At 38.5% G+C, this 15,614-nt stretch overlaps 1 protein-coding gene across 2 annotated transcripts in view; it reads right to left on the bottom strand.

Annotated features, from left to right (window-relative positions):
* LOC139727910 (tetraspanin-6-like) overlaps positions 1 to 15,614 on the bottom strand; it is a 74,949-nt gene that overhangs the window by 32,574 nt on the left and 26,761 nt on the right. For both annotated transcript variants that reach the window (XM_071638880.1, XM_071638881.1), the window contains exons 2-3: positions 12,326 to 13,080; positions 8,937 to 9,134 (exon numbers count right to left, since the gene is read on the bottom strand). In XM_071638880.1, coding sequence (XP_071494981.1) covers positions 8,937 to 9,134; positions 12,326 to 12,391 — 264 coding nt within the window. In that variant the 5' untranslated portion in view covers positions 12,392 to 13,080. The remainder of the gene's footprint in view (positions 1 to 8,936; positions 9,135 to 12,325; positions 13,081 to 15,614) is intronic.

Here is a 15,614-nt window from a genome sequence, read left to right as displayed (position 1 = left end):
GGACATCTACCATCCAAGTTAGGTCACAAATAGAGTTATGGATTAAAAGTTATGAACCAAAATAGAAACGCGCCATAAAAACTTTACATTGGGCTCGTAAAGTTTGTTGACCCCTGCTTGTGACCTTTGACCTTGTGGTGATCATACACTCCCCAAGGACATCTACCATCCAAGCTTAGTCACAAACGGACCTATGGATCAAAAGTTATGACCCATAATAGAAACGCGCCATAAAAACTTAACATTGGGCTCTAAAAGTTCGTTGACCCATGCTTGTGACCATTGACCTTGTGGTGACCACCCACTCCCCAAGGGACATCTACCATCCAAGTTAGGTCACAAATAGAGTTATGGATTAAAAGTTATGTACCAAAATAGAAACGCGCCATAAAAACTTTACATTGGGCTCGTAAAGTTTGTTGACCCCTGCTTGTGACCTTTGACCTTGTGGTGATCATACACTCCCCAAGGACATCTACCATCCAAGCTTAGTCACAAACGGACCTATGGATCAAAAGTTATGACCCATAATAGAAACGCGCCATAAAAACTTAACATTGGGCTCTAAAAGTTCGTTGACCCATGCTTGTGACCATTGACCTTGTGGTGACCACCCACTCCCCAAGGGACATCTACCATCCAAGTTAGGTCACAAATAGAGTTATGGATCAAAAGTTATAACCCATAATAGAAATGCGCCATAAAAACTTAACATTGGGCCCTAAAGTTCATTGACCCCTGCCTGTGAGCTTTGACCTTGAGGTGACCTTCATATATATGGTAAAATGTGAAACTTTGTATGACTCCTCTTCCCTCGAAGTTTAATTACAATTGAAGCCCAGAGTAAAGAGTTATTGAAGTTTTTGTAGCGTTACGGACAGATGACAGACGGACTGACGGACGCCGCAGGTGATCCCTTAGTCTCCCCTCACCTCCGGTGGGCTCGACAAAAATAAAAGTGAACAAATCAACCCTAATAAAAGTCATGGCCTGTCACACTTTATTAGGATTGCTTTGTTGGATATCTCAGCCATTTCAAGACCAATTTTCATCAAGTAAACAATGATTTCCTCTTAAGAATTACATGTTCTTTCATATTTCCTAAGTGGTTTTTCTCTATATCATTAACATATAAATGAAACAAGTTGGAAACACGCTGCCCCATCTAAACCAAAACTGTAACATCCCTTTAATGCTGCACTGATGTAATGCAATCTTCTTACATTGACACATCATATCTGACTAGAAGAGATAGTTAGCAGCCAGGACAGAGCATGCCTTGTCTGACAGTGCAATGTAAGTGAGCAACCTGATTGGTTGATAGACCCCTGGTGGGAGGCGTGGCCCAATTATGATGTCATTCCAGGTGAGGAGCCATAATCTCTCTACCAACCTATAAAGTCACATGGATTATTCTTACCCACTCATCCCTCAACAATATTATTCACCCACCCTTTGAAGCAGTAATACCTTGTGTAATATACCCAGTAATATCAGCCATGGATGATTGTTCCTTTTTTCATCAAGTTCAGAATAATATTTACAATACATTGTAGCTTTTTATTTTTGAATTACCGAAAAGAGAGGTATGATAGTAGGTTCTCATTTCATTGCATGACAAAACATAATTTTGAATTCTTTGTCTATCTCAGGTGATCTAATATAAAAGTTCCTGTATGCCATATGTTCCATGAGTGTAATACTTCACTGATTGGGACTTGCACAACAATATTGCTAGTGGTTGAATTCGTGATCGAGAACCACGCTGGCTGAAAGAGAAAGAATCATTATCGATTTTATAGAGAAAAGTTAGGGTTTCCCCTTTGAGACGATATACATTACACTTGTATGACAGGAGGCAATATTTTTGTGTGTTATTAATTTTGCAACATTTTAATAGTCGATGGGGAAAATTTGCAAAGTCAAAGCATAGAAGATTTATTTTAGAAGAAATTAAATTTTTCACATCAGTAACACATTATATTCCTTTGGATGAAGGGGAAATTATATATATATATATAATATATATATATATATATATATATATATATATATATATATATATATATATATATATATATATATAATTATTAGAAAACAAAGAGTCTCAAGTACGCCATGGATCCAACGATTACAAAATTTGGATCCATGGATCCAATTCGTTGGATCCATGGCGTACTTGAGACTCTTTCTTCTAATAATTACAACATTCGAAGTCCAACACGTGGAAAGTTCCAAGATGTATATATATATATATATATATATATATATATATATGTATAATATAGTAAAAAGTATAATATGGTTGTCAGCTCTGCAGTAAGGGCATAGAGGATGTAGGTGAGGCTAACTTCAGCTGCCACTACCCATGTTAACTTGAGGACCCCAAGGAGTAATAATACACAGTCCTGGTGCTGTGAAATGCTAAGTACAGATTGGCTTGAACATCACCAATGTATGTACAGAGAGTCTTCATCTAGGGGATTATGACACTCTCAATTTCTTATTAACCTCTTCAGCACCATTATGTGTTACCACCTGTGACATCTTATGCAGTAATAGTTGCTTGTGGTAATGAGAGACCTCTATGCTGGGGGGTACTGACTGACACCTGGATCAGAATTCTAATCGATGCTGACGAGGAGAACGTGGCACCCTCGTCCCCTCGTTTCCGAGGGCTCTGATTACCGTATGAGTGACAGCTGACGATGGTTGCCAGGCAACCATAGAGTTCTCTGATCATTGTACCTCTAGTGTCTGATGTCGAGCTAATCTTCCCTTAATACCACTCCCGAGCATCTCTTGAGGCGCAGGCATTGTACAATGCAAGGAGTGCTACGACTGAGAAGGACCTTCAAGTTGGCTTTTGATGTGCAGACAATAAGGGAAATCACAATTTCCGAAATTAGTTTCTATCCACCCCGACTGACAAGGGTATCTCCAAATGGCATTAAGAACTCCTTTTTGTTTCTATGTCTCACTTCATATCAACTGATACAATGTAAACTTCGGTCTCTCTCTCTTGTTCTCTCTGCTCTAATGGCATGTGAAATATAACCTGAAATTCAACTTCAAGTAATGACTGTAGCTACATTACGAAAATCTTCAGTACCGTGCGACTTGACAATGAATCGACAAATTATTTTATACCACAAGTATGGTTGAGGGGTCTAGATATCGCGCACAAAAATTTGTGATGCTCTTATAATAGAAATTATTCCACTATCGTACCTGAATTTCTCAATAAATATCACAAAAATGCAGACAAATCACCTCCCAGAATCTCCTGATGATACGATGACGGAGTAGTGCGCTGTTGCCATTTGTATGTAGGACTTAATTTTATGCGTTCAATTTCTCGGGGTATGTAAAGGTCGCGCAGCTGCCCTATGTAGTTTCATGCGTGAAAGTGTCTGCCCCTCTGCGGCTGTAACGTGCTTCGGCTTTCGTAGAATATTATAAAGGATCGATCGAACAAATTACGGATTCTATTGGCTACGAACGAGACAAGCGAGAAGACATGTCTAGGCTACAACATCCTTAAAACGGATTTTAAGCTAAGTAAGGTAGGTAAATTACAAGGTAAAAAATTGGAAATTTAATGAAAAATTTGTTCGAAAAAATTGGAAATTTAGTGAAAAATTTGTTCAAAATCAAAATTTCTTACCTGCTTCCTTCTCATGTTTAGCGGGTGTCAGGTATGTTTATTCCATAGGTGTATCGGCAAATTTTGCGCTTAGTCCTACGCGTAATAGCGCTTGCTATATGCAGTTTTGCTTTGCGCGACCATTAAGTCCCTGTGCGAGATCTAGTACCCTTACTATACATGGGGTTGACATGACCCTTATTCTTCCTGATGAACATGTCACGCTAGTAATAATTTTTCCCCTTTGTGTATTAGCCATATGAAAGGAGTAAAGGCAACGTGAGTGGGGTAGCTTTTGTGCAGTTTCCTTCATTAAATATGAGCAAAGGTTTAAAGGGATACTATAGTTTTGGTTGAGATGGGGGATTCTGGTTTTAACTTTTTTTTTGTGAGAAAATCAGAAACCACTTATATGGAATATTAAAGAGAGCATACAATTCTAAGAGAAATTGAAATTTCATTTGATGAAAATCGTTTTTGAAATGGCTGAGAAGTCCACAAAAAATGACAATAACACAGTGAAACAGTGGTCATAATAAAAAGGTGGGTCCCACCTTTAATAAGGTCTCTTCGTTTTTGGATATCTCGGCCATTTTAAAAGTGATTTTCATCAAATAAACTTAATTCCTCTTAGAATTATAGCTCTTTCACATTTCATCTTAGTGATCTCTAAATATCTTGAAAAAAAAGGTAAAAAAACCTGAATCTCCATCTCAACCAAAACTATACCATCTCTTGGCTTTATATGGGGCTTCAGCAACTTTTTTCATCAGCAATGGAAAATTTCCACTCAATTCCTATATATTACATCTTTCATTTCAATTTCATTCCCCCATTTTCACACTGTACAAACCTGACAAGATCACTATAATCATAATTTTTAAACTTGCATTAGTAATCTACGTGTATATGCAACATTAACAAATTAAGTTCACTTACCATCAAAGGTTTCTGGATTGTACCCCTTAAAAATACTGTTGGGCTCTTAAAACAGAAAACAGCTCTCTTTGAAAAAGAATATAATGGTCATAACATCACATGAAAAAAAAAAACCACTCTCATTAAAGAGTTATTATTAGAGAAAGGGTATTAAGCTCTCTTTACATGAGTGGAGTTAAATCTGATCTAAAATAAAACCTCTCTAATGCGTCCTTCCTTCTACTCTGTGAATCTGAAAGTATAGAGCATGCAGCATTAGAATTTCTATACATGTACCATTAACTTAAAGGGATGCCATGGTTTTTGATTGAATTCGTCTTCATCCGCTGCCCACAGTGGTATATTTGTAAACCACATCAAGCGCACATCTGCTAGAATAGCCATCAGCGAATATGTGAATTAAAGTGTACGCTCATCAGTAATGGTCGACTCCAATGGAGTTTGATTCTTCAGCTCCATGTGTGCTGCGTTACAGGGATATTTATGAGCCAAGCGCAATTATACTCAATTGAGATGTATATAAAATTCTCGCGATTCAGCCTAGCAAAAACTTCACACCAGGTTTGTGCAGTCAGAAACTAACAGTAAATTATATGTTGTTCCCTGCGAGCTTTGCATACGTGTGAAATCCAATGTCCTACTAGGTGAGGACAAGCAAATGAAATAGTGTGCCTAAATAATATGAGGACCCACTGCCTTTAAAGCGCAAATTCATCTCCATGTTTCACTAGTTGGCTTCTACAAATAGATTTGTACTTAATCAGATGTAGGGAAAGGCAGAGGTTTCATCAAAGGGGGACCATAAGTCAGAAAGTTCTGGAATATTAGTATCCACATACTTTCAAAAATCAGTAATAATCTTATTATACTGCATGGCAATGAATGGGATGGCAGGGATTATTGCAAGAGTTAGAGCCAATGCATGACTCGAAGATGAGTGCATTATTGCCCTATTGAGTGCGATATTCATTGAGTGCGAAATTCATTGAGTGCGATATTCATTGAGTGCGATATTCCCTGTCTGCTAGTCCATGAATTGAAGGAAAAAAATTGAACTTCCACAAGTTCTTGTTCTATCCCTATTCAGAAAAATTTGCCATTCTGTTAGTCTCAGTTACTCTTTAAAAGTCACCTTGGACGTTGTAAGGAATCGCAGTTTAAAGGATTTTTCCCTTTAGTCACTAATCTTTTTTCTTTTCAATGTAGGACTAATCCCCAGCCCCACCCCAAACAAAAATAGGAAAATCGTGCACACACAAAAACCTAATTTCTCTGTCTGTTTCCCCCGTGCCCCATTACTGACAATATGGCTAATAGCATTTATAAAATGGGTTCAAGAATGTAGCCAATTGGAAGCGCTGAAATGAGTCACGTGTGCGTGCATTATTTTCTTCAGGTAAGCACTAAGAGGAGTCTCTCTTCCACCTCCCTGGCCTGACGTACGTCACAATGTTTTACACTAGCAGTGCGCACTCAATCAGTTGTTACAAGTGCGTCACGCGCTACTATACGCGCTGTCAATCCTGTAAACAACTTCTAGTTCGGGCCGCGGGCTGCCACAACAGCCGGCGGCCTTTCTTGTGCATAACAGTACGTGGCGTACGTATACTCTTATACGTACGTACAGTACTAGGTGAGTGTGCGGGATTTCCGAGTGCGACGTGCGTAAATGTTTGGGACGAACATCTTCGGACATCTTGACTTTTGAGCGAGTGCTACATGTAGCTGACTGGTATTGACCCACAAAGGTACGTGAATAATGCTGTTAGTTTTCGACCCATTTTATAAAACTAATGATGCACAGGATTATTTCGTGGCGTTAGTGAAGGTGCGGCTCACTCTCGAGTATTGACAACGGTTGCAAACATGCACTCGGCTGCGCCTCGTGCATGTCGCACCATTGTTAATACTTTCGAGCGCGCCGCACCTTCACTAACACACTCTATCCTGTGCATCATTAGTATAGCAACATTTAGAGGGGGCTTCCCATCCACCGGGCCTCTCATACCCCTTTCAGACTGCTTCATATCCCTTTCATACTACTGTTATTCCTTGGGTCTCCCACTGGACTCCCAATGAACCAACCACGAGAATTCTGCTGATTAGCACAGTCATATGGGTTTCATCATCTTGTAATGTAATATGTCAGTATGAAAGACACTTAGTAATATGTAATAATTGCATGTATCCCGGACCCATTTAATGATTTATTTGAATTTCATCTGAACAATTAGAAAATGTGATGGAGCATCCTGGACAAAATAAAATGAGTCACTAATTACTGACACTGAAACACTCAAAATTATGTAATATGTATCCAGGAAAAATATAAAATTAGTAAAGTTGATTTAGACTTCAGCAATCAGAAATTAGTGTATGTGTACTGTGTGGGATAATGTATGGTGATTAATTAATTTTGTGTGACTGTTGTCAACCTCATAAATCTATTGTAAATACAGCTAAGTTGTTATTGTCCACTGTAAGTATCTGTACATGTGTCATTACCTGCCAAGTGTCCAGAATAGGACCAAGGACATGGTATAGGCCTTATATGTCAACATGTCTTTGTTTTTATTCATCAATAAAGACATGATTATAACATTGTGTGGAATCAAAAACACACAAATTCATCTTACTCAACATAGTACGAAAAATTACTAGTGCAAAAAATCCACTTTTATAGCTTGTAATGCATTGTATAGGGTTTATTTCAACACCAACCTTCTTGCTCTATATTATGGCAAATCCAGTCACCAACAGATTTTAACTTTTATAAACATTTAAAATGCATGTCATCTTTGACCTTTTCCATATAGCTTCATATGTATACAATATCAGAGCTTTGGCAGAATGCCATGTATACCATAAACAGCTCAGACTTTTTCAAATGTGGGTTGATTTAGAAGGGGACCTTTAAACCCGTTCCGTACGGGAACCGGGCTGCCTGTGTATTAAGTCTATGGGCATTTCAGAATTCAGTATGGAACGGGTTAAATGGGGAGTGAGTTCTGACTGCAGAAGTGCATCAGGCACACCTGTTATCACCTGATAAGACTTTACTAGTGTGAAAGGGGCATGGAGTTGACTACGAAGATGGGACATATTGTGCCTCCGGCGTTGACAAGTCAAGAGACACAATGCTACACTCTGTTTCTCAGTGCCACTGACCTTTAACCCCCGCGACCTCTGAGAGGGGCCCCCAAAGACTCGTTACCCTGATAAGGTCAACTGCATTTTATGAGCACAAGGGGTCATGGGTCAGAGCACTTGACCCAGCAAAGAAAGAGAGCCTATGCCACACATAATGATCTTCCTTCTAGATTTCTCCCCAAACCAGATTGATGTACCAACTTTCCCATCCCTGGAGAAAACATACAAATAGCTACATTTATGTTTATAAATCTTATTAGCCATTTACGATTATTCTGGTACAGCTTTAAATCATCCAGAAACAGAACTTTTTGAAGAAAAAACACACACAAATGTACGTATTTTCCTTGCATTCACAATACATATGAATGATTTCATCATGCATCATTTAACATAGCTAAGTTCATATTGCACCTTTTGCTAATAAGGATGTATTTCTCATTTACAGACAGAATATGTACTCACCTGGTATACATTTTTCTTTGCAAAACATTTTTTTTTCTCTCTCAACATTTCAGAGCTCCAATAAACCCTGATCCATTTCCAATACTCATTCTTATGAAACTATGTTCTGTGAAATAACAAGTTCTTATAAAAACAAAGCATCCTTTAATCTCTATCTCTGATTATAAGAGGGTTTCGAGACAGGGAAGAATGTACAAAGAGTGGGGGGGGGGGGGGAATAGACAGCAGGGCAAAAAGAAAACAGTTTCAGAAATTCTGTGAGGATCACCTCTTTTGACAAGTAGTTCATGGATTGGGTCAAATACTCAGCAGCTTGTAATCTCTAACACCCTGGAGTGATAACATATTCCATTAAGGAGAGTAAAGTATCACTGATATAGGACAAATCGTGACCCAGCTATGTTGACTCTCCTTTGTTGATTTTGTTTTCCATCATTCTATCATATTCTATTCTACTCTGTTCTTCCCCGTCGCATCCTACTTTATCCTATCCCCTCCTATCATGTTCTTAGATCTTATTTCATTCCATTCTACTGTATTGTATTCTATTCCATTCTATTTCATTTCATCCTATTCTATTCTCCCCTATCCTGTCCTATTTTACCATATCCTACCATAATCTGATCTATTCTACTTAATTTTGCTCAGATTAAAAACAACACAAAAATGAGAACAAAACTTGTAAATCAGGGTTAAACCATTGAAGAGAAGAGGGATGATGAATGATCAGACTTACCAGCCACACCATCCATTTGTGTTCATGGCATGCCCCAAAACAGCCAATGAAACCGAGGAGGGTGACAAAGCCCCCTATACCAATCATGGAATAACCCATGATTTTGAAGAGGGGGTCCTCGAAGAGGTTGAGGAATTCCAGTGTCCCCCTGTCTACACTGACCCATATTCCTATGCCCAGCACTGCCACACCGGTCAGCTGAAAAGGAGAGATAAAAAAAAGGGGAAGAAGTTGCACATAAGCAGATGAATAACAAGTGAATGCACACATGAATGAATGTATGATCTGAAAAATGTAATCAGAATGCAATTGCATTATGTTTCTTAGGAAACAGGAGTGATAGACTTTTGGACTGTGGTACACTTCTCACTACTTTTTAAACAGTCCACAGACTAAATTTAAATCATAGATTTGATTTTAATTAATACTCTATCAGTGCAAATTTGGACTTACATGTAAGTGTATTTTGTTTTATCTGCTCTTTGAGTTATCCAGTAAAAATGTAATGGAATAAATGAATAAATGAATTTTTGAATGAATAGATAAACTTTGGGCCAATGGGAATAGAAGGAGAGAAGGATTTCAATGGCAAATCTGTAAGGCTCACTAGTCATTTGTTATGCTGGGAGGGCACTGCTTATATTGATCTACATCACGAAACTGAAGAACATAACACTGGTTGCACTCCTCAACATTGGAAGTCCAATACATGGCCCAACACAGAGGGGAGGTGGGGGGTGCACCGGGGGCTCATCCCCCCACCCCTCAATAAGAAACAACAACCAACTTTTGAACTCCCCTCCTTTCTTTAAACTCTAATATCAAATTTTTAACAATAAAGGAGACAATCTACCAACAATTACAAACATTTGTACAAAGTTTCAATGTTTGTAATTGTTGGTAGATTGTCTCATTTATTGTTAAAAATTTGATATCAGAGTTTAAAGAAAAGGAGGAAAGTTCAAAAGTTGGTTGTTGTCGTTCTTTCTTATTGAGGGGTAGAAACTTTGAACTGATAAGGCCATTATTTGTTTTTTGTTTTAACATTTCTATTGAAGAAAAATATCCCTCATATTCTATCTAAAGAATATACCAGATCAGCGAATTCTGCTATCAAAATGGAAATGCTCCCTTTCAAATAAGGAAAGAAAGAATATCCCCTCAACATCCTCCAATTCAGGCACTGTCCTCCCTCACTTGGATGTTCCCAAGAATATTCAACTTAGTTTCACCCTCCCTTGGGGGAGGGGGGAAACCTTGTTAATGACCATGTTTACATTATGACACTTTCAGGGGGTAATAACATCTAATTGCACTTATATACAGAAATATATAAACAGATCTGCCAAAGATTTGGCACCAAGGTGGTGGGGGCAGGGGAGTATGGTAGAGGCATCTAGAGAAAACACAAAACCAAAAAGAAACTAGAGATTGTAATTTGTCATCACTGACAAATTAAGGTGATCCGATTTTTTTTTAATCAATGATTCGAGTCCTGATCCTGCAAAGTCTCAGCTACAACATATTAAAATCTGAGAGAAATTCACCGAAGCATAAGTAAGATAGTGCTGGATAAAGAGAGTCATGTCAATTTTCACATCTAAAAAATTCCCTCCCATAGAGATAACACGTCATAGCGAACATAGAAAAAGAAGTACATATGACCTTTGACCCCACTTTGCAAAGACAAGATGGCATCTGAGCAAAAAGTGATTATTTTATGAAATGATCCCTGTAACATGGTCTTTACGTGTGCAAAATATGGGAAAGATAGGACCTGTATTCACCAAGATACAGGATGAAACATCTATGACCTTTGACCCTAATTTACATACCCAAGATGGCGTCTGATCAAGTACTTGTTATTTTATGAAATAATGTTCGTGACATGAACTAAAGATGTGCAAAATATGGTGGTGATAGGGTATGTTTTTCTTGATTTATTGCACATAAAGTTGCAAAAAGAAAGAAATATTTCAATACATCGAAGATAAACTTTAATTTCAACCAAGTTTTTTCACGTGATCCCGACAATCTATGAATAAACGAAGGGCACATTACCGATAGCTCTACGTCTCAGCTACAACATATCAAAATCTTAGAGAAATTCACCGAAGCATAAGTGAGCTAGTGCTCGATAAAGATAGTCATGTCAATTTCCATTTCCATAAAAATTGCACTCCCATAGAGATTACACGTAATCTGGTCAAATTTGACAAGGTTACCTTCAATCCATTTTTTCGAGGTAATGTCGTCATCGAATCAAAATTGTGTAATCACATAAATGAAAGAGCATTCCATAACCTACAACATATTGAAATTTGGGTGAAAATTGGGAAAGGATAAGTGAGATAGGCTCGAGTAAACTTGAAATTTGATGACGTCATTTTGAAAATCTACTTTTTTAACTTTATTAAGAAATTTGATATCTTTTAATCATTTTGTTAGCACAGCCAGCCCATGAAATGACATGTACAACTCATCAGCTTTTAGAATATGTAAAGAAAATGGGGGGTCACCGTCCATTCTGACGAGTAAAATCCGATTTAAAATTGGCGGTTTTTTAGCATAGTTGCACTGTATATCCCCATTGACGCACGCGCGGAATTTTGAATTTGACGGGCCCGTATGACGTCATATTGAGTCGGATCGACTTGAAACTTGGTAGAAATATTCCTTGACATTTTGGACATCCGATCCGTGTGAAAAAATTGAAAATTTCTATTTCATATTAGCTGTGCGTGCGAATATGTGCGCGCGCGTACGCGTCCGTCCAATTTTTTCAATTTTTCAAAAAATGCTCCAAATGGTCTGAAACGTGTGCAAAAAAAATTTGAGCTCGATTTGAGCATACAAATATTTCAACGCGCGCGTACGCGCGCGTTTTGGGATAAAAATGAATTTTGAGAATATGAGTAGAATCCACTTGACTTGAAATATATGTGACGTAAATTTCATTGAAATATTCCATTCCATTAATGCGATATTCATGAAAATGTGTTTTCATATAATGACGTCATAGTGACGTCACGGTCGACTGATCACTATGATTTTACTTGCGCTGTCGTCTTTGCGACATGATACATATATGGTATAAGTCTGACATTGAGAGGCAATGCACTTTGTGAGCTAACCTCTGCACAACTTTTGAGGAGAAATAAAGAAGAAGAAGAAAAACAAAGAATCCGTACAGATACAGAAGGTGATCCGAGAGGATACTCGGATCACCTAATGAATGCACTACACCACCAAAATGATGAAATGCCATGATAAATGGACAAGACAATGGAGGTATGGTATTGTGTATATTAACATTCAATCTTATACTTGTGTCACAAAAAAATTATGCTGTCAAAGTAAAATAGAACTAAAAGATTCCAGCAACTTACCCAAAATACAAAATTTACAACAAAGAGCACAATCTTGGCAAACGTTCCACACGGCGTTGTCGACATGGTGTCTTTGGTTTACTCCTGCTTGCAGTCACAAATTCAAATGAAGGCCTCTGATTGGTTGGATCAGGTGACAACACTCTCCTGATTGGTCAGTGATACTTCAAGCTCCTTCCAATTGGTTAATCTCTTAGGATAATCCTGACAGGATGTCAGAAGATCAAAAATTCCATCAAATTTGATTTATAACAAAATCATATGAAAAAAAAAAGATGAAAAAGACTGGACTAATAGCCTGTCATTATTCGGTGACCATTTCCAGCGTTGTTTTTCTGTGTAGAGACAATGTCTTCTTTTCACTGCCAGAGAACATTCCTGTTTTAGTTGCTAGTGCAATAGTGAATGGGTCAGCCTCTCATACAAGTCTTGTTTCTATTGGTCAAAGATGTCCAGTATGAGCCTCTTGTTCTCATTGGTGGATTCACAGTCACATGACATTCACGGTAAGTACAAACTGCCAAGAGAATGACTGGCTAGTTTTTCCTTCAGCCTGCAGTGGTCCAACTTATGTGAGGCTACAACGATGAAGTCTTGGACGCACTGTTGTTCGGTTGGGTCAGGGGTCGCTGTCGAGAACATCCAAGTCTTGCCTGATTGGTTGCATCCATGGAGCGAGGGACTCTCATTGGTCAATTAATCCAGTCATCAGTCCCTCAATTTCTGCTTTCTGCTAGGAATGCACCAGCCTGTATCTGTGAATTTGTCAAAAGAGCAAAAATGCCAAAATTTAGACAGAATGAAGTAGAAAAGAGAAACACAAATACATCCCTACCCCCCTTCTTTGACCAACCCTCAATATGCAAATTTTGTTGAGATAGAAGGACTAGCATTGGCCCACTGCCCGGAGGAATTAAGCCACATCTTGATAACAAGGAGCGGTCAGTTTTCAATCAGAGGACTCATCAAGCCCAGCTAGAGATGCTCTGGTCTGATTAAGTGTCATTGATACATCAAACAATCATTGCCAGTGACTTGATTTCTTCTCTCCACAAATGGGTATTCTTTCGATTAACCCTTTAGCACTTAAATGTTGGTTGAAATGTCAACCTCTACTCATTGAATACAGCAGCAGATTTCACACAGGTATATGCATGTATTAAGTAAAATGACCCATGTGTTTCTGGAAAATAAATGGCAGAGAAGGGTGATACAGGGATATGAATCAGAAGAAAAACAAACAGCACCCAGGACATGTAGACACACTGACTTATGCACACACAAACACATGTATAAATCCGTGAAGTTGGGGGTAGTTGAAGTGATTTTTTTTTTTACATAAAGGAGATAAATGGTTTTGCAATGCTTGAATGATATCTTGAGGACGTAAACAGATACTGTATACTATATGCACTTTTTTCTTTCTAATCCATTAAGTCCTACTTGTTCTGGCACTTTAGAGCAGATAGATGCGGTATAAGAGATATGACGCATACAGATGTAAACTGCATGTGCTAGTAGGCTTATTATCTACTGCTGATGTGAATGTAATCATTCGGATAAGAAAAAGAAGTTTGTGTGTGTGAGTGTGTGCTTGTGTGTGTGCATGTGTGGGGGAGGGGGTTGTTGTTAATGATAATTATCTAATTTGCAAAAGGGGAAACCTGGGAAATAAGAAGGTATTGAGAAGAGAAAATGTATTCTGAACACCAATAAGGCTTATCATATTAATGTAAAATGACATCAAAATATCTGTGATTTACTCAGTTTATTGCACATTGATTAACCTATGTAATATCAAATGGGGCATCATGACCCTCCCCCCCCCCCCCAACAGATGTCTTCCACCTGTTCAGTCGATACCTAGAGCAAACTTACAGGGGGTCATTCATACTGACTGATAAAATTCACGATAAGAAACTAACAACATATCAGTGACAGCTGCTATTAAAGTAACTGCATCAAAAGCCTCCCAAGCCAGTATCCGGAAACACTGTGAACTGAGTAACTTTGCTTGATATCATAACTTTGTCTGATGTTTTCATTTGTGGTTGGAAGTAAGAATCCTCATCACAGAGGATTCTAGAACACTTTTGTCACTGAACTCAGACCCAATACCTGGCTAACCATTTGCAACAGAACAATATGTGGGTATTACACATTAAGAGCTGGCTGGCCAATTTGTTGTGTACTTATACATGTGTACAGCCACGACAAATATTCTGTACAATATGATGCCTAGCACTTTCCTGGAAGTACACATGGAAAAGCTCTAAGATCATGCATATTATATTCAAGTTACCACTTGTTACCAGTGAAAATGAGCTCCCTTGTAAACCACACACACATGCACACAAAACAACAACAACAACAATTAACCAGTAAAACTTCCATTGGTTAAAGTACAGCATCACATCATACACACTTGGAAATCACAATTTGTAAGTCTTCTCTGTCAAATTAACTTGCAGAGTTTACAGAAACCTGTTTGAGACCTTTAATACACACAGTGGTCTGTGGAGTACCTATGCTGCTTAAAAAATGCCAAACATGGACCTTGAAAGGCAGAAAATAAAGAATACTCTAGGGAGACTGGAAGAGAGGCTAATTAACCCCAGACAGACAAAAGACAGCTACCATCCCAGCTTAGACAGTTAGACAGAAACAGTTGCCAATCGATGAGAATCAAACAAATCAACATCGGCTGCGAATCTAACCTATGACTTTAAACAAGGGTCTGGCGCTATGCACGATAGAGACATTACCAGCCAGTGACCTCATGAACCGAAATATTGAACACGTAAGATGCAGCCGGAGGAGAGCGGCGTTCGGGAGTTACGTAGGGAACTCTGGCGGCGGGATTTATATGCCAAGGACCCCCCTGCCTCAACGCATTCTTTGGATGCTTCCTCACTGGCTTCACAGCGGCTGGCTACAGCGCTATCACTAGCCGCCGGGCTTTCATCGTCCATTTTCATTCTGAAATTGATATCTCGATGTCTAATTACCCCGCTGGGTGCAACGACTGCGTCATCTGCGGGGATGTGCTCCTTAAAGGTAAACATTAGGTATCAGAAATAGAAACTCTGTTCTGCCGCCATTTCAAACAAGACAAGAAAAGCTCACTCTACACCACCTTATCTTAATAGCCTGTCTGTTTCTCCTGAGCTAGGTGGATGATACCAATGGATAAAACAGAAAACATTTATGCCTTGGGTACCATTCAGGGAAAAAGCATGTATCATGCAATCTTTAACTGGATCAATTTGTCCACCTTTTTCTATAAAGT

The sequence above is a fragment of the Diadema antillarum genome, unplaced genomic scaffold (assembly GCF_040938485.1).
Source record: "Diadema antillarum isolate AM-2024a unplaced genomic scaffold, OU_Dant_1.0 seq00000160_RagTag, whole genome shotgun sequence".
NCBI lineage: Eukaryota > Metazoa > Echinodermata > Echinoidea > Diadematoida > Diadematidae > Diadema > Diadema antillarum.
This window is presented reverse-complemented; position numbering and strand designations above follow the sequence as displayed.